This window comes from Pseudochaenichthys georgianus, chromosome 14 (assembly GCF_902827115.2).
Source record: "Pseudochaenichthys georgianus chromosome 14, fPseGeo1.2, whole genome shotgun sequence".
In the NCBI taxonomy this organism is placed as follows: Eukaryota; Metazoa; Chordata; class Actinopteri; order Perciformes; family Channichthyidae; genus Pseudochaenichthys; species Pseudochaenichthys georgianus.
The window spans coordinates 263725-286957 of record NC_047516.1 but is presented as its reverse complement, the minus strand read 5'-3'; the positions used below and the strand labels follow the sequence as shown (position 1 = coordinate 286957).

The 23233-nt window shown below is 40.2% G+C and overlaps 4 protein-coding genes across 4 annotated transcripts; 3 read left to right on the top strand and 1 right to left on the bottom strand.

Moving 5' to 3' along the window:
* The first annotated feature begins 2674 nt into the window (after nucleotides 1-2674).
* On the top strand, nucleotides 2675-3622 carry LOC117458541 (olfactory receptor 8G17-like). The gene has a single exon (XM_034099103.1). It carries the CDS (start codon nucleotides 2678-2680, stop codon nucleotides 3620-3622), a length of 945 nt encoding a protein of 314 aa, XP_033954994.1. The 5' UTR covers nucleotides 2675-2677.
* A 4959-nt stretch (nucleotides 3623-8581) lies between these two features.
* Nucleotides 8582-9559, top strand: LOC117458858 (olfactory receptor 8G17-like). The gene has a single exon (XM_034099550.1). It carries the CDS (start codon nucleotides 8582-8584, stop codon nucleotides 9557-9559), a length of 978 nt encoding a protein of 325 aa, XP_033955441.1.
* A 2770-nt stretch (nucleotides 9560-12329) lies between these two features.
* On the bottom strand, nucleotides 12330-13286 carry LOC117458850 (olfactory receptor 8G17-like). Its single transcript, XM_034099535.1, has one exon. The coding sequence runs from the start codon at nucleotides 13272-13274 to the stop codon at nucleotides 12330-12332; it is 945 nt and encodes a 314-aa protein (XP_033955426.1). The 5' UTR covers nucleotides 13275-13286.
* Nucleotides 13287-22027: 8741 nt separating this feature from the next.
* LOC117458833 (olfactory receptor 8G17-like) lies at nucleotides 22028-22972 on the top strand. The gene has a single exon (XM_034099504.1). It carries the CDS (start codon nucleotides 22028-22030, stop codon nucleotides 22970-22972), a length of 945 nt encoding a protein of 314 aa, XP_033955395.1.
* The last annotated feature ends 261 nt before the right edge of the window (nucleotides 22973-23233 follow it).

Sequence of the window (23233 nt, the reverse complement as noted above, 5' to 3'; positions counted from 1 at the left end):
GTGCAACAAACACATGCACAGGCCGGGGGGGACCTAGCATTACACTGTCAGATACAGCAATGAAAACATTTAGAACACTTTACTACAGCTGAAATAATATCAACTGTTTATACATTTTAGCTTTTCGAAGAACGTGTCATTGTTAAAACAAATCAATAGACAACGTAAAAAATGCTATATAATTGCCAGTCGGCTCATTCAGTGAATTCATCTTTCAGAGAACTTGTCAAAGGTCAAGCTTCTCTGTTGTGAACTCAAATTATTGAGACTTTTTCTATATTAGATATAAGAGTAGTCAACCCTTTCGTGATTATTTAAGCTCATTGTCCAAGATGATTGCACTTCATGGCGGTCACTCCGAGGTGCAAAACTGGCACAAATATGAACTCAAAACTAGCTAAAACTAGAAGAACGACTACAAGAGTGCAGACCTCTACCGCAACCATGCTCGTACAAACAAACAAACGTGGGGCTTGGCGGACAGTGCGGCATGCGAGTGCGGTGACCCTGAGCAGACCGCTGTCCATATAATCACCATCTGCCCCTTATACAGACCACCCTCGGAAGCCAGCCTCTTCGACCTAGGACCAGAGATGCGGGCATGGCTACACGACACCGAGTTGGACATCTAACGTTATACGAAAGAAGAAGAAGAAACAAACAAACCAACATAAACTAACTTGCAATTACCCAGGAAGTGTTTGGGGGCCACGTGGTTCTGGATCCAATGAAAGGACAAATGCCCAATAAAGGTATTCAATATGGTACAAAAACACGAACGTTTTACATACAAGTTGAATTCAAATCTGATTTTCCTTTTTCTGTACAAACACATTCCTAATTTGAGTCACAGTTTGTACAACCTTTTTCCCTAAACATTTCCAAATGCCGGGTTGGAGAACTATTCAAAATAAACGAAATGTTACGAGTAGGAGAAATATAATTTAAACTATTGTGTCACTCTGGAATCATTTAATTTAAGATTGCACAAAGTTGTAAGAAATCTCTTGATTGCATAATCTTTCGAAAGTTGCTGTTGTTTGAATGCCTCAAACCCAATGGGGTTATGAGTCGCCTGGTGGTTTCATGTTAGTTGTTGAGTCTGAGCGTAGAGACATGTTCCTCAACAGAGAGCTTGTTGATCGACTGCAGCTGGTGTGGTGGGAGGGTGGGGTTAGCTGAAGTTTCCCTGCAGAGTTCCTGCTGATTATGGTGCTAATTAACACATCACTGTAACAACAGCAAACAAACGTGGTAAAACAGTAAGGTCATGTCTACATCACATCACTGAGCAGGGAGGCCAAGGGGGCCCGGACGCAACTAAGGCAGCAATCATTTGACATATGGCATATTTACATCTTTGGCATATTTACATATTTTATTAACCTTTAATTCAGACCAAGTTTCTCTCTCTATATTGTATGATGACCTTAGCAATTTCATAACCAGTGGCCGAAAATCATCATGAACTGACACTACAATCCTCTGACTTACCTATTACTCCAATAAAACAGGAGACAAAAGCAACTTTCTGAAGTTGGATGAAAAAAAAACGGAATAATGGAAACGGACAGAATTAAGTTAAATGAAAGCTGCGAGCAGCGATGAATGGGTCTTCGATGATCCGCGCAGGTCCGCTGTTGTCCGCATGTCATACGATTACACCCCATAATACTCTTAAATGTCTTGAGGGCTGCATCATTATATAACATGAGACGTTTCCGGACGTTTTAAGCATTTACACTGAAGTTATAAGAAACCGTGTTTCATGGCGAGCATTGCGTTTCCATGGCAACGGCATTTGTGAAATCTCAAAACTGAAACGTAGATGTCTTCACGGCTGGACTGTTAGCACAGATGTGAAGTTTGAGCACCTTTTGACAATTTTCATAGGAGTTACAGCGCTATCGTGTTTCATGGAGAGTAATGTGTTGTCATGGCAACAATGTTTAGGGCCGGAGTGTTAACCATCCTCTGAAGCCTGGTGCCATTTGGCCAATTTTCCTATGACTTACGACAACATCGTGTTTTTTGGCGATGGATGCGTTGCCATGGAAACTGCATATGGTGAGATCTCGGATTTGGCGTAGAGCTGTTGAGGCATGGACCGGTGATATACACCATGTCCATTGGAGTTACAGTGACATCGTGTTGTATGGCTTCATAGGGTTGAGGTTGGACACTGACCTTGAATTGTAAAGGTGAGTCATTGACCTCGTACCGTTAAGATTGGGCACTGACCTCGAAGGGTGCCCATTAATATCAATGAAACCATTTTTAACAATGAAATTAATCAAATCAAGGCAGAAAAATGCCAGGTACTCTATTATAATACTCTAATAATAACTCAACAACAAGCCCTGTCAAATCCATTAGTTAGGCAGGGGCTGCTATCGCTACCAGTTTGATGAGTTGACGTTATGTCACCCAGGAGGACAGTACTGTACATCTCTTAAAATGGAGACACCTTTCTGTCAGAAGACTGGCTGGTGAGAAGCAGTCTACAGCAGGCACGGAGAGAGACATTTAAGGTATTACTGACCTGCTTTTGATGATCAAATCACTGAAATATTTCCAATGTATCCTCGGTTTACATTTGCAGAAATGCATACCTTGTGTTAAAATGACTTTTGGGACTAATCAGCATCCTCCCATTTGTGTTTTTTGATTCAGGTTGATGGAAAACTACACTTACAACAGCTTTTACATCCAACTGGAGGGCTTAAAGGTCACGAAAATGTCCCTTTACCCTGTATTTTTGTTTTTGTTTTGTTCATACCTTTTTATTATGTTAGCTAATGTTGGTATTATAATCCTAGTTTTAATTGATAAGAACCTTCACCAGCCCATGTATCTCCTTTTCTGCAACCTGCCTCTGAATGATATTCTTGGAAACTCTATCTTGGTTCCTCGTTTGCTTTCAGATACCCTGCGGCCTCCCTCTGAACGCCTTATCAGTTATCCAGAGTGTGTGGTGCAAGCTTTCACCACACACATGTTTGGTGCCACCGCTCACACTGTACTCATTATAATGGCTGTTGACAGATATGTGGCTATCTGTAATCCTCTGCGCTATGCTGCCATCATGACAAACAAGATGGTGATCAAGCTGACCGTTTCTGCCTGGGGAGTAGCCTTGGTTTTGGTCGGGATTCTGCTCAGTCTGACCATACGACTGAACCGATGCAGGACTATGATCACAAATCCTTACTGTGACAATGCTGCTCTGTTCAAACTGTCCTGTGAGAGTGTGTTCATTAATAATGTCTATGGCCTCACGTTCACTGTAGTTCTGTTCACAGTTTCAATCGGCAGCATGGTTATCACCTACAGTAAGATCACTGTGGTCTGTCTGATGAACAAAAGCAAGTCTTTGAACAGTAAAGCCCTGAAGACCTGCAGCACTCATCTCTTTGTATATCTAATCATGTTACTGAGTGGAATGCTTGTTATCCTCCTGCATCGCTTCCCTCAGTACTCAGACTACAGAAAACTTGCTGCCATTTTATTCCATATCATCCCCGGCAGCCTGAATCCTGTTATTTATGGGGTTCAGTCGAAAGAGATACGAACATTCGTATCACATATGTTTCAGCGTAAAAAGGTTTTACCGTCATTGTAATGTTGATACAAATAACGAAGTATATACATATGAGATGGAAGATGCTTGTATGTGTTTGTTGTCTGCATGTTAAATGCAAGGTCAAATAAGTACAACGTAGTGAATAGATTCCTGGCCTTTCAAATAGCAACATGTCTTTGACCCCACAATATAATGCAATGAAGCTAATAATGAAGTTACCCTTATTTATTATCTTAATGATTTAAATGTCTTTACAGGTTTTTTGTTGGGATCACTATAACGTTTATGTACTTTATCAAATAGTTGTTTATTTTTACCAAATGATTTGTCGATAGAAGTCTCACTTATTAAACAATGAATGTGCTGTAAACTCATGGTGTGTGCTGGGTGTATGAGGGTTACATCCATGGGGTTCAGTTGATGTGAGTGGGACTTTAAATCTGGGTGGAGATTCGCCCATTTCCCAAAGTATTGACTCTGTCTGAATATTGTTTACGGATGCTTTACAACAGGGGTGTCAAACTCAATTTCACCACATTATAATTATGGTTGCACTCAAAAGGGCCGGTGGTAACTTTAAGACTATATAAATATACATAATAAATATATAAAATAATGTATTATTTTACAATATTTCCTCTGCATTGGATTATTATCGGATAGGGTAATAACTTCATAATTAACTACGCCTGAAAGCATAAGTCTAGTCAGTAATTGCAAGTCTCTTCAGTGCGCATCTCACAAAATGAGATGCATTGTGGGACATGTAGTTTATGGGCAACGTGCTCCTGTAAAGCGGCACGTGACCTTATAATAAACGTATTATATTCTTTGCAAGCTCTTGTGGGCCACATCAAATGAAGTGGCGGGCCGGACTTGGCCCCCGGGCCTTGAGTTTAACACCCCTGCTTTACTACTAACTGTTTAACAACAAATTATCACCATCATTTGTAACTTAATGATGGTCATCCACATCACGTTGAACTGCCTATAAAGATGATTTGGATGGCTATTATGAAGTTGCAACTGAAGCTTATATTACCTCGTTAAATTGTTAATAAATGATTGCTAATGCATTGATAAACATAATGTAGACGGACAGATAATACTTGTTAATGCTCTATAATCTGTTTCTCCATCTATGTTATATTTATAGATTCTTAATTTAGTATAAACGTTTTAATGTGTGTAATAATACACTTGTATGGGATAGTTTATGTGATCAGAATGTGATTGTTATCAGCCATGATTTATGAACAAAACATTTTAAATCACAAAACGTAAAAGTAAAACAAACATAAATTGTTAGTGTCACATCTTTAATCTTGTGGGAAGTGTTATGTTGTTTGTTTCTCATGCAAAATGAAATACACTTAACTTTGAATAAATACACCGTGTGCAAAGGAGATTGTTCCATACTTTTGTACAACCAAGCGAGTGCCCTGTGCGAGCTGCCACTGAGGTAAGTCCCCAACAGCGGCGACTGTGGCTGCGAGGGACTGTGGTCGTCTTTCAACCAGAAGGTTGTGGGTTCGATCCCAGCCCTTTCAGTCAACATGTCGATGTGTCCTTGAGCAAGATACTTAACCCTGAGTTGCTCCCGATGGCCAGCGGTGTGTGAATGTTAGGTACTACAGCAGGAGCCACATGAGAAACAACAAATATTGTGGAGGGCCGGGCCAAAAGGCTGAACTCAATTCTGCATAATATTAATTGTATTTCTTTATAAAAAGCAGTAAATAGCATTGTTTTGACAAGCTGGAAAGAGTATATGTTATAGTTGAGCATTGAAAAAGTGAGGTTTACAAAAAATGTAATTTATCAAATTTCCCAAAACAATGGTAAACAAAATTTGAACGTGTTTCACAATTTCTGACTCATATTAGTGAACATTTTCAGTCGCATTCACTACAAAACACATTTTGAGTTTCATATACTGTTGGAAAGTTGAGTAAAGGTTCTTAGCATTCTTAAGACATCACAACATTGTCTTTGTGCTCCAAACATTCAGCAAGGTACATCATATTGAACTGTCACTGAACATCACTGAACTGTGATTTTGAGAAAAAGGCTTCCAAAGAAAGTGTCCCAGTTCACTGCTAGTGCCTTTACATGCCTACATGCAGTCTCACCACCTCATCTGGTGTTTTTAAGTTCTGTTTTCTTGTTCAGTGAGAGAAGTCTCTGCTGGGCTTTAACGAGTGCATCGAAGTCAGGCTGAATGTCTGAGGTGGAGATGCGAAGCTGACAGATGATCATCAGTGACGGAGGATCTGTACCTGGATTTCATAAACTTCATCTTTGAAAATGTTTGTTCACATGTGTAGGTAGAGCCAAAGATAACCAACATCTTCTGAGCATGTCTCCTCATGTTTGGGAAGTTCTCCTCCTCGAGAGAAGAGTAGAAATCCAGCAGAGGTCCTGACTTAAAGCGCTCTGCCAGCATCAGACTGCAGGTCGATGAGTTCCATCGCTGGGTGCTTTTTCCACACTGCAGGTAGAGGGAGAGGAAACCAGCTGCATTTCATCCTCGATTGTTCGGAGATCTTCAAATCGCCTTGAAAACTCACCATGCAACGCTCCTAACATGGATGAGTACCTGCGGAGGTGATCAGCTGATGGTGTGCCTTCCTTCAGGGTTTGCATGTGAGTGAGAGTGTTGCTCTCTAGTTGGCTTGAACGAAAATGCGTCTTTCTCATGAAAGCTTTCACCAGGCTGTGCATGTCATGAACAAAGAGGCCCTCGCCTGCAGCTTGGTGTTCAGTTCATTCATCAGTGCAGTCACATCAACAGCAAATGCTAAATCTGCCATCCAGTCCTCATCTGAGAGCTCTGGGAAGTCTTTGCCTTTCTTCTCACAAAACTCTTGAACCTCTGCTTTCAGGTCCCAAACTCTTTTCAGCACTTTGCCCGGGCTGAGCCGCCTGACAGCGGTGTGGTGTCGATGTCACGATGCTCAGTCTCATGCTCCTCCAAAAGTGCAACAAACTGTCTGTGATTCGATGCCCGTGCCCTGATGAACTTTACTATTTTAGTAACAACATCAATAACATGGTGATTTTTTAACACTGACTTGCACAACACATGTTGGTGTATAATACAATGCAAAATACCAATTTCTGATCTGCGTCGATTTCAGTCACTTTATCTTTCATATGTTTCAAAAGTCCAACATTTTTACCTGTAAGATTTGGACAACCGTCTGTTGTGACACCTGCCAGTCTGTCCCATTTCAGTCCCAGCGTGTCCATGCACGCATTTATCTCAGATCGCTCCGCCGTGTCGTCGGCCCTGTCGTCGGCCGCATTGCTGCCAGCTCCTCCGTAATCTTGAAGTCCGGCGTTATCCCACGGACAAATACGAGTAACTGCGCTGTGTCGCGGACATCACAGCTCTCGTCCAAAGCCAAGGAGATAAAGTCAAAACTTGCCACTTCATGTTGCAGCTGAAGCTCCAGATTCCCCGCAATGTCCTCGATCCTTCTCGTCACGGTTCGCCTGGACAGCGGGACTTGAGTCCACTAAGCACTCTTTGACAAACTCCCCCTCTGAGAATGGCTTGCTGTGTTTAGCTATTTTGTGGGATATCACGAAGCTGGTCTTGGTTGCTGCATCCTTGGATGTGTGAAGCTTGGTAAAAAAGCCTTGCTGCTTTTCCAGCTTAGCTAGCAAAGCGTTCGATGTGCGCGCCCTTTCAGCATCAGTCAAGTTTTTGTATTTCTCCGCGTGTTTCGTCTCGTAATGCCGACTCAAATTGTAGTCCTTGAACACGGCGATCTGCTCCCCGCAAACTAAACACACGGCTTTACCTCCGACTTCAGTAAATAAATACTTAGCAGTCCAATTTTTGTTGAAAACCCTACATTCGGCATCTACCTTTCTTTTTTTAGCATGAGCTGACATTTTTGAGCGCTAAAGTCATAGACAATGATCCAATAACGCGCACGTCTTGATTTGACTTATTGCGTCATTATGTACGTGAATAAAAAACAACTTCAAAATAAAAGCATTGCAGCTTTAGTCCATGCATGAGGTAAAATTAGAAAATATGTTTATTTTCTAATTTCCAATTAACGTTACACGGGCCGGTCAGAGTCAACCAAAGGGCCGTATGTGTCCCAAGTCTGTCCTAGAGTAACATACACTGCTATGTATGAATGGGTTAATGACATGTAGTATGTACAGCGCTTTGAGGGGTCTTCGAGACTGGATAAAGCGCTATATAAGTACAGTCCATTTACCATTACCGACATAACCTGTAGACGGCCAAATGGAGATAGTTGTTGGAATGAGCAAATACGGAGTTCTTAAAAAAAACATGTTACCTCAGGGACCAACCAGTCTTTGGGGCAGTGGAGTGCAAGGGTCATAGGTTGAGCTGTTTTCTTTGATGAACTCAAACATCAGATCAGAAGAATTCTCACTTTCAGGAAAGACTCTGGTTAAGGCAGGGCGTTGCACCTGGGTAGAATGTGCAGGAGGACTGATATAACGCGCATTACGCTGAAATCGTACTGTGGCCATAAATAGCCAAGTGTGTTGCCTTTCCTTGAATTGATCTCATCCTTTTGTCCTGGGCCCTAACTCAAGAAATTACAATAAATCACATGCCATATAACTGCACTTTTAAGACATTTTGGAAAACAAAGTGCCATTAAACATTAATCCAAATTATGTGCAAGAGAAAGCTGCATCATTCTAAGTGAATCCCAAATTGACACTGTTCCAACAAGCAATGCCACCCTTGGACAATTAAATAAGAGAGGTAGCCAATCGGGAGCTGCTTGATGACTATTACGTCACCCACGATATGCCGACAGTACATCTTTTTAAAGTTGAGACAGAGGTTGAAGTCGGTCAGAAGACTGTGTGGTTACTTCAGGCACAGAAAGAGAAATTGAAGGTAATATTGAATTATTTTAAATGTCATTGTGGTTTACATTTTAGGAAACATATTTTTCTGGTAAGATCTTTTTCTTACTTCTGTGACATGTCAGCATGCCCTTCATTTGTGTTTCATTCTTCAGGTTGATGGAAAACTACACTTTCAACAGCTTCGCCCTCCAGCTGGAGGGGTTAAAAGTCACGGAAAGGTCAATGTACCCTCTATTTTTCTTTTTCTTTTTTTCTTACCTGTTTATCATGTTGTTTAACATTGGCATTGTAATTCTGATTTTCATTGACAAAAACCTTCACCAGCCCATGTATCTACTTTTTTGCAACCTGCCTTTTAATGATATTCTTGGAAACTCTATCATGGTTCCCCGTTTGCTTATGGACATGTTGAGGCCTCCCTCTGAACGCATCATCAGTTATACAGAGTGTGTGGTGCAAGCATTTTCCACACATATGTTTGGTACCACCTCTCACACTGTGCTGATAATTATGGCTATTGATAGATATGTGGCTATCTGTAATCCCCTGCGCTATGCTGCCATAATGACAAACAAGATGGTGATCAAGCTGACAGTTTCTTCCTGGGGAGTAGCCTTGGTTTTGGTCGGGATTCTGCTCGGTCTGACCATACGACTGAACCGATGCAGGACTATGATCACAAATCCTTTTTGTGACAATGCCTCTCTGTTCAAACTGTCCTGTGAGAGTGTGTTCATTAATAATGTCTATGGCCTCACGTTCACTGTAGTTCTGTTCACAGTTTCAATCGGCTGCATGGTTATCACCTACAGTAAGATCACTGTGGTCTGTCTGATGAATAAAAGCAAGTCTTTGAACAGTAAAGCCCTGAAGACCTGCAGCACTCATCTTTCTGTATATCTGATTATGATACTGAGTGGGTTTCTTATTATCGTCCTGCATCGCTTCCCTCAGTACTCAGACTACAGAAAACTTGCTGCCATTTTATTCCATATCATCCCCGGCAGCCTGAATCCTGTTATTTATGGGGTTCAGTCGAAAGAGATACGAACATTTCTCTCACAAATGTTTCAGTATAAAAGAGTGTTGCCATTGTTGTAATGTTAATTCAAATGAATAAAGAATATATATATACATAAGCAGAAATATGCCTATATTTGTTAGTTTTTTTATGAATATTATTGGATCGGTCAAATTAGTACTCAAATGATAAACGATTCAAGACCTTTGAATTTCAGAACATTTACATCACCTCTCAATTTATTGAAATGAAAAGTTAATGAAACTATATTTATGAACCTAATATAAGAAGTAATTAATCGTTGTAATGTTCTCTAAATGTCTTGAAAGGTTTTTTGTTGCGCACTACTTCAAGTTTATATACTATATCAAGTAGTTGTCAATGTTTGCCAAATGGTTCGTAGATATCTATCAAACTAATTGGATGGATGGAAATAAAATCTGTAACTTTATAAACATTTACAAAGTACTAACCTTCAAATTAAAAAAAGTTTTTGGATGCTTTAATATGTATAATAACCTTTTACCAAAGACTCCGTCTTAATAATGTTTATGGATGTATAAGCAACTAACTGTTTAAAAATGTATTATAACAATTCATTTTGAATATATGATAGCCATCCAAAAGAACCTTCAGAATTGTTTTTATATCAACAATGATTACACACATAAGTGGACAACAGGTTTGTAACAATCTGTTCTTATGATAATAAGTTAGTTATTGATTTCCAAACCGCCTCTAAAGTTGCAACTGTACAAATGTAGTGCCTATGTAGTAGCTTTCACTTTCCTGCTGCTAGAATGCAAGGAAATAGTAATTAAATTGTACTCTGAAAAGTCATGTAAAGGTTTGGATATTTGTTTTAAACTTCTGTGCATATTGTAAGTTTAAAAGATGGATATGAATTCCAGTTTAATGTAAGTATTAAAAAGACTATTCGTATTACCGTACGTTATTATTGCTCCCTATGGTGGTTACAACACCATTGTTATATTTGAAGCTAATATGAAGGGGGGTGGTTAGACCTGGGAATCACAATGATGACTAATAACAAGGGCCCCTGCCTCAACAAACCAATCTAACCCCAACTCCAATTTTTGGAAATGGCGTCACACAAAACAAATGTAAAAAATACACGTTCAGTAGAAAGGGAAATATTTATGGTTTGTCTTCTGTTGGTTACGGATTAAGTAACTTTATTACAACCAGTGTTTTTTGACAATGACCAGAACTTTGAGTAGCAGGAAAAGGGAGCCCTCAGTCCTGCTTCCTTCAGCTCAGAAAGGCTTTGAAGATGAAGTCTCTTATCTCATGCTTATTTGGACATGGTTAAACTATACACCCCAGCGCGTGCTCTACGCTCTGCATCAGCCAAACGACTCGCGGCACCCTCGCTGCGAGGGGGACCCAAGTTCCCATCAGCAAAAACACGTGGGTTTGCTATCCTGGCTCCAAAATGGTGGAATGAGCTCCCATTCACATCAGGACAGCAGATAGCTTACACACCTTCCGGCGCAGACTGCAAACTCATCTCTTTCGACTCCACCTCGACCGATAGAATGACTAACAAAGAACTGCTAACAAAGCACTTATATACTAATAAAGGACTGGCTTATCTATAGCCAGTTGAGTAGCACTTGAAATACTTGGCTCTATGAAACCTGATGTACTTTATGATTCTGTTTTCTTCAAGGTTGTGTCTTCCTGGTCGAATGTACTTATTGTAAGTCGCTTTGGATAAAAGCGTCAGCTAAATGCAATGTAATGTAATGTAATGAAAAGTTTAGACTACACTTCAAGTACTATTATAAATAAAGGTTATTATTATTATTATTAATTTTATTATTAGGATCGCGATTCTTGGTGAGGCAAAGTATGACCATGATATCCATCTGTTAAATCTGATATTCATTTTACAAACATAAGACACAACAATTATTGATATTCATTTATTATATTTTTAATAACTGAAGACGTACCATGAACAGAGATTCAGAACAAAATAATGCAGCAGAGTTCACCATTGTAACAATTACAAACAACAAACAAATAATTGAATAAAAGCACACATTTTGTAAAGTTTATTTTGCTTCTAAACAAATAGAAAAACAGATTACAGAAGCATAACAGGCGTGACCATTTAAAATAACCATCATTTAAAATGTTGAATTGAAGTAAATTACTTGAATCGATAATCATAATATCTTGATGAATGACAATATATACCATTTACATATTATTCATAATTCATGTTTTGTCATCATTAGTTTGTGTAATATGAAACACAAATTGTATATTATCATACCTGATAATAGGTTATCACAAATGTGAGCAGCTGTCACATTACACATTTTTGTATACAATATTAAGTATTAGTACCAAATAATTTCTAAAACATCATTTAACATAACATACATTGGTGGACCTGAAACTATTTATTAACAATCAATAATGTTTGATCAGTCTTGATGTTTTAGCGAATATAATTAACCATTGACGATATTATAGCCATTAAAAGTTGCATCTTTATAAAAGCCATCCAAATATTGTTATAGATGTTTACAATACAATTCCATGAGGTTAACACATCCTTTCGTATTGATAAAGTATATTATATGTTCAAAAGTGACCATAAATTAAAGCATTACTCAAATAAAAAGAGTTATAGTTTCATTGTTTTCTACAAGTAAACTAAATATTAAACACAATTTGATTAACTATTCATTTTATCACAGTAACGTTAAGTTAGGTTTGGCCAATCCATGTATATGCTTACAAACACAGACAAGCACACTGCTTCTTATATAAATGCATGTATATTTAGTTTGCTAATGTTAATTTGTATTGGAATTAAAATGATGGCAAAACCTTTTTATGCTGAAATAATTGTGACAGGAATTTTCGTATCTCTTTCGACTGAACCCCATAAATAACAGGATTCAGGCTGCCGGGGATGATATGGAATAAAATGGCAGAAAGTTTTCTGTAGTCTGAGTACTGAGGGAAGCGATGCAGGAGGACAATAAGCATTCCACTCAGTAACATAATTAGATATACAGAAAGATGAGTGCTGCAGGTCTTCAGGGCTTTACTGTTCAAAGACTTGCTTTTATTCATCAGACAGACAACAGTGATCTTACTGTAGGTGATAACCATGCAGCCGATTGAAACTGTGAAGAGCACTACAGTGAACGTGAGGCCATAGACATTATTAATGAACACACTCTCACAGGACAGTTTGAACAGAGAGGCATTGTCACAAAAAGGATTTGTGATCATAGTTCTGCATCGGTTCAGTCGTATGGTCAGACCGAGCAGAATCCCGACCGTAACAAAGGCCACTCCCCAGGCAGAAACTGTCAGCTTGATCACCATCTTGTTTGTCATTATAGCAGCATAGCGCAGAGGGTAACAGATAGCCACATATCTGTCAAAAGCCATAATCATGAGCACTGTGTGAGCAGTGGTAGCATACATGTGTGTGGAAAATGCTTGCACCACACACTCTGGATAACTGATAAGGCGTTCAGAGGGAGGCCTCAGTATATCTATGAGCAAACGAGGAACCATGATGGAGTTTCCAAGAATATCATTGAAGGGCAGGTTACAGAAAAGTAGATACATGGGCTGCTGAAGGTTTTTGTCAATGAAAATCAGAATTACAATGCCAACATTCACCAATATAATAATAAGGTATGAAAAAAAGAAAAAGAAAAATACAGGGTACATTGACGTTTCTGTGACTTTTAACCCCTCCAGCTGGAGGGTGAAGCTGTTGAAAGTGTAGTTTTCCATCAACTTGAAGAAAGAAAACACAAAAAAGGGGGATACTGATAAGTCACAATAGTTATTAGATCTATTCAATACAAGTCAGACCATTTAAAATGTAAATCCGGGAGAAACTTAAAAGCATTATATTACCTTTCATTTATTTCCCCGTGCCTGTAGTCACCAAACAGCAACCCTTCTTCCGACAGATGACTACAACCTCTGACTCTACTTTTAAAGAGAAGTTCTGCAGTCATTTTGTGGGTGATGTAACCTCAAGGGCTCAAGCTGACATCAGGGTAGTTATATATTATAATGTGCTTCCTGCACGCTCTAAACCAGACCCAGTATATCCAGACACTCAGAATGCTTTTACTTGGATAATATGTTGTTTTGTTCTTAAGTTGTGAAAAGGAATTTCTGACAGTGTGCGAAACTGAGACTTTGTAAACATTTTTAAACTTGAGAACACGGTTGGAGGTAACAGGGCCTAGAAAAGTCATTCTTAGTCACTATTGTTGCAAGAACTATCTCCGTTTGGCCATCTAGGGGTAGAGTCGAGAAAGGCATTTCGCTCACTTGTATCCACAATCTTGTTTTCAATCAATCAATCAATGTTTATTTATATAGCCCAATATCACAAATGTTACATTTGTCTCAGTGATCTTCACAGTGTGTACAGAATATCAGTATGACAATACGACACCCTCTGTTCTTAGACCCTCACATCGTACAAGGAAAAACTTCCGAAGAAAACCCACAGTTTAAGGAAACATGGGAGAAACCTCAGGGAGAGCAGCAGAGGAGGGATCCCTCTCCCAGGACGGACAGACGTGCAATAGATGCCGTGTGTAAATTGAAAAGATAATACATTTTCAACATAGGTAGTCCAGATGTTTGGAAATGCATGTGTGTATAATAGGAAGATGAATCCACAAGGATATCCATCCAGGACCGATGATCCAGGACCACAGCCACGACTCAAGATCCAGGGCTCGCGATGCAAGACACAGGACCATAGGATCATCCATGTCTCCGGATCCCGGCGTATATAGACACCAAAAAGAAAGACATTTGGGGAAGCTGGGTTAATGGGAACATGAGAGTACACAGGTACAGACAGAGAGAAGGAAGAAGTAAGATGTCCCCCGACAAACTAAGCCTATATCAGCAAAACTAGGGGCTGAATCTAATCAGCCCTAACTATACGCTTTATCAAAAAGGAAGGTCTTAAGCGCACTCTTAAAAACGGATAGGGTGTCTGCCGCCCGAACACAAACTGGAAGCTGATTCCACAAATGTGGAGCTTGATAAGAAAAGGCTCTGGCTCCCATTGTACTTGTAGAGACTCTAGGAACAACCAACAACCCTGCATTATTGGAACGCAATGCCCTAGTAGGACAGTCGGGTATAATGAGTTCTTTAAGGTAAGATGGCGCCTGCCCATTAAGGGCTTTGTAGGCGAGAAGAAGAATTTTAAATGATATCCTGTGTTCTATAGGGAGCCAGTGTAAGGCAGCCAGAACAGGAGTAATGTGGTCCCTTTTCTTAACTCTGGTTAGTACACAAGCCGCAGCATTTTGAATCCGCTGAAGCCACTTGACTGACTTCTTGGTACTTCCTGATAATAAAGAGTTACAATAATCCAGCCTTGAAGTAACAAATGCATGGACTAGTTTCTCTGCATCGTTTTGAGGCAAGATATGCCTGATTTTTGCGGTCCTTGAAATTGATTTTATGTGGGCGTTAAAGGATAAATCCTGATCAAATATAAGACCAAGATTCCTTACAGTCTCACTGGAGGCCAAATTAATGCCATCCATAGTTAGTATATCTTTAGATAATTTGTTTCATAGATTCTTCTGGCCAAGTACAATAACTTCAGTTTTGGTCGTGTTTAACATCAAAAAGTTTAAGGTGATCCACATTTTTAAGTCCTTAAGGCAGTCTTGAATTTTATTTAGATGATTAACTTCATCAGGCTTGATTGATAAATATAGTTGAGTATCATCCGCATAACAATGAAAGTTTACAGAATGATTCCTTATAATATTGCCTAACGGAAGCATATATAATGTGAACAAAATAGGTCCGAGCACTGAGCCCTGTGGCACTCCATGGCTAACTTTGGTTTGCGTGGAAGATTCATCGTTAACACGTACAAACTGAGAGCGTTCAGATAGATGGGACCTAAACCAGCCTAAAGCAGTTCCCTGTATGCCAACTAAGTGCTCTAGTCTTTGCAATAGGATATCATGGTCGATAGTATCAAATGCAGCACTGAGATCAAGCAAAACAAGAATAGAGACAAGTCCCTTGTCTCAGGCTATTAGAATGTCATTTGTGACTTTAACCAGAGCTGTCTCTGTACTATGATGTGTTCTAAAGCCAGACTGAAAATCTTCAAATAAATCATTGTTTTTTAAGTAATCACACAACTGTTTTGCGACCGCTTTCTCAAGAATCTCTGAGAGGAACGGAAGATTAGAAATAGGTCTATAGTTGGCTAAAACCTCTGGATCGAGGTTGTGCTTTTTAAGAAGCGGTTTTATCACTGCTACTTTGAATGATTGTGGAACATAGCCTGATAATAAAGACATATTCATAATATTTAATAAAGAAGTGCTAATTAATGGAAAAACTTCCTTCAACAGCTTAGCTGGAATTGGGTCTAACATGCACGTTGATGGTTTAGAAGAGAGAATCATTGAGTGTAATTGTTCAAGGTTTATGGCTGAAAAGCATTCTAGTTTACTATCTAGTGTAATATTAGAACTTACGTTTCCGGGAGCTGTTGATAACACTATTCTGGTCAAAGGCAAGAGGTCATTAATTTTGTTTCTAAGAGTAACAATCTTATCGTTAAAAAAGCACATAAAATCATTGCTACTGAGTGCTATGGAAATAGAAGGCTCAGTCGAGAACAAGACCCTTAGGCCCTAGCCACACGGAAACAATACTAATACATCCACGTAAATTACACATCACAGCAATGAGGCCAGATACATTGAACCAGGATACATCCTTTACCGTCAAACTGGATCTAAACACAGCTGCCTGTGAGCGTTTGATAAATACTTTCTGATGTTTTATTTATTATATGCTACTTATCAGCTACATGGCCCTAACGTGTAATGTTATACAAGCATTTGTACCAGTGCTTTTCACAAGTTGACTCTTGCAGGCCAGAGTAGCTGGAGTGAGTCAACAACAACACACAGACATATCTGAGAAGAGATCAGGACGAAGAGGAAGAGGAAAAGAGAGATGAAGAGGCCAGGAGGGTCGGGGCAGGAGGAAGAGGAGGAGATGAAGAGAGCAGGAGGGTCGGAGCAGGAGGAAGAGGAGGAGATGAAGAGAGCAGGAGGGTCGGAGCAGGAGGAAGAGGAGGAGATGAAGAGAGCAGGAGGGTCGGAGCAGGAGGAAGAGGAGGAGATGAAGAGACCAGGAGGGTCAGAGCAGGAGGAAGAGGAGGAGGGTCAGAGCAGAAGGAAGAGGAGGAGATGAAGACATTAGTGAAGAAGAAGAAGAAGAAGACATGTATGTGAGGATTTGGAGTTGCTGATCCTCATAGCGACTCAAAGTGATGCAATGGAGCATGAGATGGACCCGCAAGTATCAGGGCAGTCGGAGCGGTATTGCAGAAGCTTGATCGCACCGTTGTAACGAAGATACTCGGCTCGGAACCGATCCAGTGAGGTCGCAGACTGATGAAGCCATCAGAACCACATCATCTGCATAAAGCACCCTCCATTCCTAGTTCACTTAATACACGTTTGGGCTTACCAGGTTTGTATAGAGGCTTCCCCTGGCACTCGACCCAAGTCATCACCAGATGCTGATCAGTTGACAGCTCCCCCTCTTCACTCGAGTGTCCAAAACATACGGCCTTATGTTAGTACATGTTTGTCATGGCCAATCCATGACTAGCACAGAAGTCCAGTAACAAAGCAGTGCTTGAGTTCAGATCAGGGGGGCCGTTCCTCCCAATCACGCCCCTCCAAGTGTCTCCATCAATGCCCACATGTGCGTTGGAGTCTCCAAGCAGGACTAAGGAGTCCCCCTTTAGGAGCCCCATAGTCGTGCGAAGCTCTTTCAACGGTTTTACCCCACGTAACCCGCAGGCGTAGGGAGGCAACCACTTTCGTCCACTAGGGGAAACTCCTAAAAAGCGGCACCCAACCGGGGGCTTGTGAGTATACTCACACCCGCCTGGCCAACACACTCTCACTCCCTAAGCGTCCAATAGCGACGTTTGGTCAGTGTCCGTGGCGTGCAGTTGTGACGCTCCTAGGCTCCTTCAGCGTCATAAAGGGACGCAAATAGCTTTCAACTGATTGCAATGTATTCCCATCTGCGTCGGGATTTGACGCTCATGGAAGCACGGCATTCGTTTATGTCGGCTGCCCTTAAAGGCAATGTGAGCGTCCATTCCCATTGGATAACGGAGAATTGTACACCCGGAAGTAAGTATTCCTCTTACTGTCGATTGATTTTACAGTGATATCTGCACTACTCATCGACTAAAAAACACCAGATTATCCTTGTTAATTACACAACATTGAAAATTGTGTGCAATGCTTTTGTATTTTTCCCCTTCGATTCGGAGAAAGAAATATTTTTTCTGAGTAAAGGATGGCAGAAGACACTACACTCCCCAGAATCCCCAGCTATCGTTTGGACTACACCATGTGCTCTGTTTGAAAACCCCCGTTTTTTTCACCATTCATTCCGATCGCTGGCGTCTATGTCACATGATCTTCAAATTTCTCCCTGCAGAAAAAGAAAACATGGCCGAACTTCGTTTTATTCTGGGTGTAAATGCCTATTTTAAAGTTAGTTTGGCCATTAAAATGCGTTTTGATGTCATTTGATGCGAGAAATATGAGTTGTTATTTCAGATTATGTGTGCAGTGGATGTACATGATCTTTAGTTTGCTAGTTATTACGAAGATTACTTCAGGAAATCGTGACGTTTTCATTGTTACCAAGGTGGTTGCTAGGGACGCTGCTATCGATATTATTTCTGTTATGTTGTGTAACTGTGTAATGGTGTTATCTTTATTGCTACCCCCTTCCCCGTCAATGTATAGTGTTGGTCCACAGCCTAAACATATTAGTTTAACAAAATCCACATCTAAAGATAGCCTACGTTATTTTCCCCCTGTGCAATTCCAGTCTCACAGCACATCGTCATTAACAAATACCGGAAACAGACCGAAAACATTTAAAAATAATAATACTTTATTCCGAGTGTGCTTGCTTTTCTCTTTGAAAGTCATCACATAACGGCATTGTAATACACGGTTCGGCTGCATTACATATTACATATCTGCCGTAGTTCTGTATTTATAGAGCCCTGATGAGAAGACTTCTAGACAAACATGAGGAACTGAAAACGTGACGTGGATCATAAATATATCAGCCATTAAACAACATCTTACATTTATTTTCACACAATACGTCTCCTTGCAGTATCAACACTAATTCAGCGGACTTTTATATTTGATCCAATTGGTAGATAGGCTGTATTCACACCATAACGCTGCACATCTGATATAAAGGGACACCTGGTGGTTAAAGCATGTTATTGAATTTAATTATTTTTATTATTAGATATTAATACGATCCCTATAAAGTATATTCATTACTCGTTATTCTCTACTAATAGTTAATTAAAGACTGTATGTAATGACTATTTTGCACATCCCTTTCAAGATTTTCTAAGGTTTATTGACATATCATATCGGCCTACACAACTGTGGTGTAGTTCTGCACTGAATGAAAAACTTGGGTTGCAGGTTCCTCAACAGTGCATTACAAGACATCTATCAATATGTGTGCATACCTCCAGCAATGTTAACTATGTTGAAGCACTTATTTTAACTGATATTATACATAATGTATTATACTCTTATGATGTATGCAGATATTTCATCTCCGGCCTTCTCAGGTATTGAACAATCAATAAATAAAGAACACAGAATTGTTGAATATAAAACACAGAATTTGTGTGATTGTACTAAATGATTTTCAAATAAACACCACTGCATATTTAACTGTTACACATGCTGATGTAACGCAAATGTTCCAACTTGGGATCAATAAAGTATATCTTATCTTAAGATGATCGATGGCTACTGCCATATTTGCAAAATACACAGACATAAGACCAGCTGTTAAATAAAGCTCCTCTGACCTTAGCTGGCATGTGGGTATAATAATAATAATAATTCATTTATTTTATATAGGCGCCTTTCAAGGCTCTCAAGGTCGCCGTACAAACACATAAAAACAAGATACACAATACCCAACACCAGCATAAGAAACATAAACAAGACAATGCAGTATATAACATATCAAATAAATAAAACAGAGGATGTGTGATGGATAACGAGCAGTATATATATTAATACTGCCCATAATGGGCACAAGCAATTTTCACCCATTTATTAATTATATGTTTTAAATGTGAGTGTTTCCTGTCCCCTAAACCTCCAGGGATGTACACAGTTTAATACTGGCAACTTCTTATTATGGGAAATACGAAAACGTCTTTTAAAACTACAACTCCCAGTAGAGACGTGCCATAGATAACATGTTGCGAAACAGAATAGCCAGCATGTGTAGTTCTGGGGACAGGGTGGGGGAGGGGGGGGACGCGGTGGACCCGTTCAAATCCAGTTTTGGACAGTCTGCCGTGGTTCCATCCCATTTCAAGTGCTGTTCGAGAATCGGCTTAACCCTCGGAGCACACTCTCCAATCACAGAGCTTGAGGACTATCACGGGGTTTGTCAAACAGAGCACATGGTGTAGTCCAAACGATAGCTGGGGATTCTGGGTAGTGTAGTGTCTTCTGCCATCCTTTACTCAGAACAAATATTTGTTTCTCCGAATCGAAGGGGAAAAATACAAAAGCATTGCACACAATTTAAGCCAATCAATGTTGTGTAATTAACAAGGATAATCTGGTGTTTTTTAGTCGATGAGTAGTGCAGATATCACTGTGACATCAATCCACAGTAAGGGGAATACTTACTTCCGGGTGTACAATTCTTCGTTATCCAATGGGAATGGACACTCACATTACCTTTAAGGGCAGCCGGCATAAACGAATGCCGTGCTTCCATGAGCGTCAAATCCCGACGCAGATGGGAATACATTGCAATCAGTTGAAAGCTATTTGCGTCCCTTTATGACGCTGAAGGAGCCTAGGAGCGTCACAATTGGACGCCACGGACACTGACCAAACGTCGCTATTGGACGCTTAGGGAGTGAGAGTGTGTTGGCCTGGCGCCTCACACCTTGGGTAACTCTGGAGAAGAAATAGAGTCCAATCCCTATCAAGGAGTATGTTTCCAGAGCTGACGCCGCGTTAGCAGTTAAATTAGCATCAATTACATAAATTATATTTACATTTTTTAAATCTTTTTAAAAGGTTGCTTTTTCGAGAATATAAACACAAGTTTGTTTAATGTTTTAAAAGAGTAATCACTACCAGAATCTGGTTCAGGGTCTTATTATGATATAAAGGGCTGTTCCGGAATCTCAGGCCTAACGCAACTGCTTCACTTCAATGTTGTTCTTCAATCCTGCCAACTGATATTAAATAAATAAACAGAAATAATCAACTTTTAATTTGAATTTCAAAGTGAAATGCATCAATGTGATGTATTTTAGATACAAATTAAGTAATGCCTCATATCACAGCATATCATATCATGTCTTATCAGGGTATCGTGTCCCATTGCTATGCACTGTAACTATGACATATTATTTCATAAATAAAAAGACTGGGTTAATACCATTTTCTATGTTATATACTTTACATCAAAAAATCCGAAAAACATGCACAGATTTAGTGTCTATTATTATGTGTATGATTACCATCACTCTGGACACATGGGTGATGCTGCGAGTCACCTGTTACTAAGTGACAGCTGACTTCCAGGTAAAAGCCTCCAGTGCACTGAATAAAAGTGCTGCAGCTTTTACAAGTTGGGTCTTAGGTGGAGGGGGTGCAACAAGATAATGCTTACGCCCCACTGCAGCTGGAGATGGTATGTGTGTAAATGTACCTCAGCAATATGTAGCTATTCTTTGATAACAGCGTGTGTCCTTTATTTGCATTGTACAAAGTCCTTGATGTAGGGGGCGATTCAATCTGCTCTTAAGACATCAACAATAAGATTTGGAAAAGCTTTAATATTAATATGCAATACTCCAGGTAAGATATTGCTCTTGATTACAGTACTAATGACACGTCTTGCAATATGTTGCCTTGTATTCATCTTCATCAGAACTGTACATGCTTTTAACCTGTGTTGTTTGTTGTGTGTCTGAATGGACATCCATGGGACCAGGGTATCCAGGGTTAGGGTTAGCTGCAGAAACACTGAACTATTGTGACAATTGTGAAGAAACTGAAATATTTATGATGAAGACGAGTGTACTAAGAAGAGTATACATATATCAACATTGTAATATGATGTCAGATTTAGTGTTGTATTGTCCTGTTGTTTAATGTCTGCATTTCATTAACGTGATGTCTCTTTTCTAGCTTCTACCTATTAAGTCATTGTGTCCACATGACTGATTCTTTACACTGAAAGCTGCAATAGTTAACCGTACAATACGTAATGTTGATATAAGGTATTTGGTAATATATATTCAGTATATTTAATGTAGTACATGTCGCTCAGCCCATTCCTGTTTGCTTTGTAAAACCTTTTTGTTGTTATCAGAAACTTTGCAGGGACAAATGCAGTTTTACATAGACATGGAAAACTTGACTCTGCATGAGGACATTCTCCTCCTGGAGGGGTTGAAGGTCTCCCCCCAGTCCACCATCCCCTCCTTCATCTTCCTCCTCTTCATCTACATCTTTGCTCTGGTGTCTAACGTCACGCTGGTGGTGCTGATCTGTTCGAGCAGCAGCCTGCACCAGCCCATGTACCTGCTGTTCTGCAACATGAGTATTAATGACATTTTTGGGGCTACGATTGTCACACCGCATGTTCTCCGTGACATTTTCATTCCTCAACCAGAGCGCTACATCCATTACATCGACTGTGCCTTCCAGGCCTTCTGTGTTCACCTCTATGCGGGCACCTCTCACACCGTGCTCATGATCATGGCGTTTGACCGCTACGTGGCTATCTGCAACCCGCTGCGCTACGCCGCCATCATGACCCACAGGATGGTGCTGGGTCTCTCGGTGTGGGCGTGGGCGACCACAGTCATTGCCGTCACAATTCTCATCGGCCTCAGCGTGCGTCTGTCTCGCTGCAGGAGGGTGATACCCAACCCGTTCTGCGACAACGCCTCCTTGTTCAACCTCTCCTGCGAGAGCGTGCTCATCAACAACATCTACGCCCTCGGATACACCGTGGTCATCCTGGGATCCTCCATGTGTAGCGTCACGCTCACCTACCTGAGGATCGCCATGGTGTGTCTGCGCAGTAAGAACAAGGCTCTGAACAGCAAAGCGCTGCAGACCTGCGCCACTCACCTGGCCGTGTACGTCTTCATGCTGGCGTCCGCCCTCATCATCATCACCCTGCACCGCTTCCCTCAGATGTCGGACTACAGGAAGGTGGTGTCTGTTTTATGTGAAGCCACTTTGCCTGCTTTCAACGCCGTCATCTACGGGCTGCAGATAAAACAGATAAAGCAGAGGATTGCCACTTTGTTTCACAGCAGACGTGTAGTTCAAATTAAATAAACTGATAACGCTTCTGCAGGAATCATGCTGAAAGGGCACTGTTGTTGTAAATAAAATATTTTTCATAAAGGTGTTGAAAGATAAATAGGGATGTCATCATCAATAACCCTTGTCAGTCATGGAAATATTTTTCAGAGAATCATGCATATTAATAAACAGCACCATTTAAATGTCAGGAAAGTGAATGCATTATCAAAGTGACAAGATGAAATCAGCCAAGTTAAGAGATATTGGATTAAAATGTAGTTGATTAACAGATTT

Coding starts and splice junctions, on each gene's coding strand:
- LOC117458541 (XM_034099103.1), top strand. CDS start 2,678: ATGGAAAACTACACTTACAACAGCTTTTACATCCAACTGGAGGGCTTA.
- LOC117458858 (XM_034099550.1), top strand. CDS start 8,582: ATGCCCTTCATTTGTGTTTCATTCTTCAGGTTGATGGAAAACTACACT.
- LOC117458850 (XM_034099535.1), bottom strand. CDS start 13,274: ATGGAAAACTACACTTTCAACAGCTTCACCCTCCAGCTGGAGGGGTTA.
- LOC117458833 (XM_034099504.1), top strand. CDS start 22,028: ATGGAAAACTTGACTCTGCATGAGGACATTCTCCTCCTGGAGGGGTTG.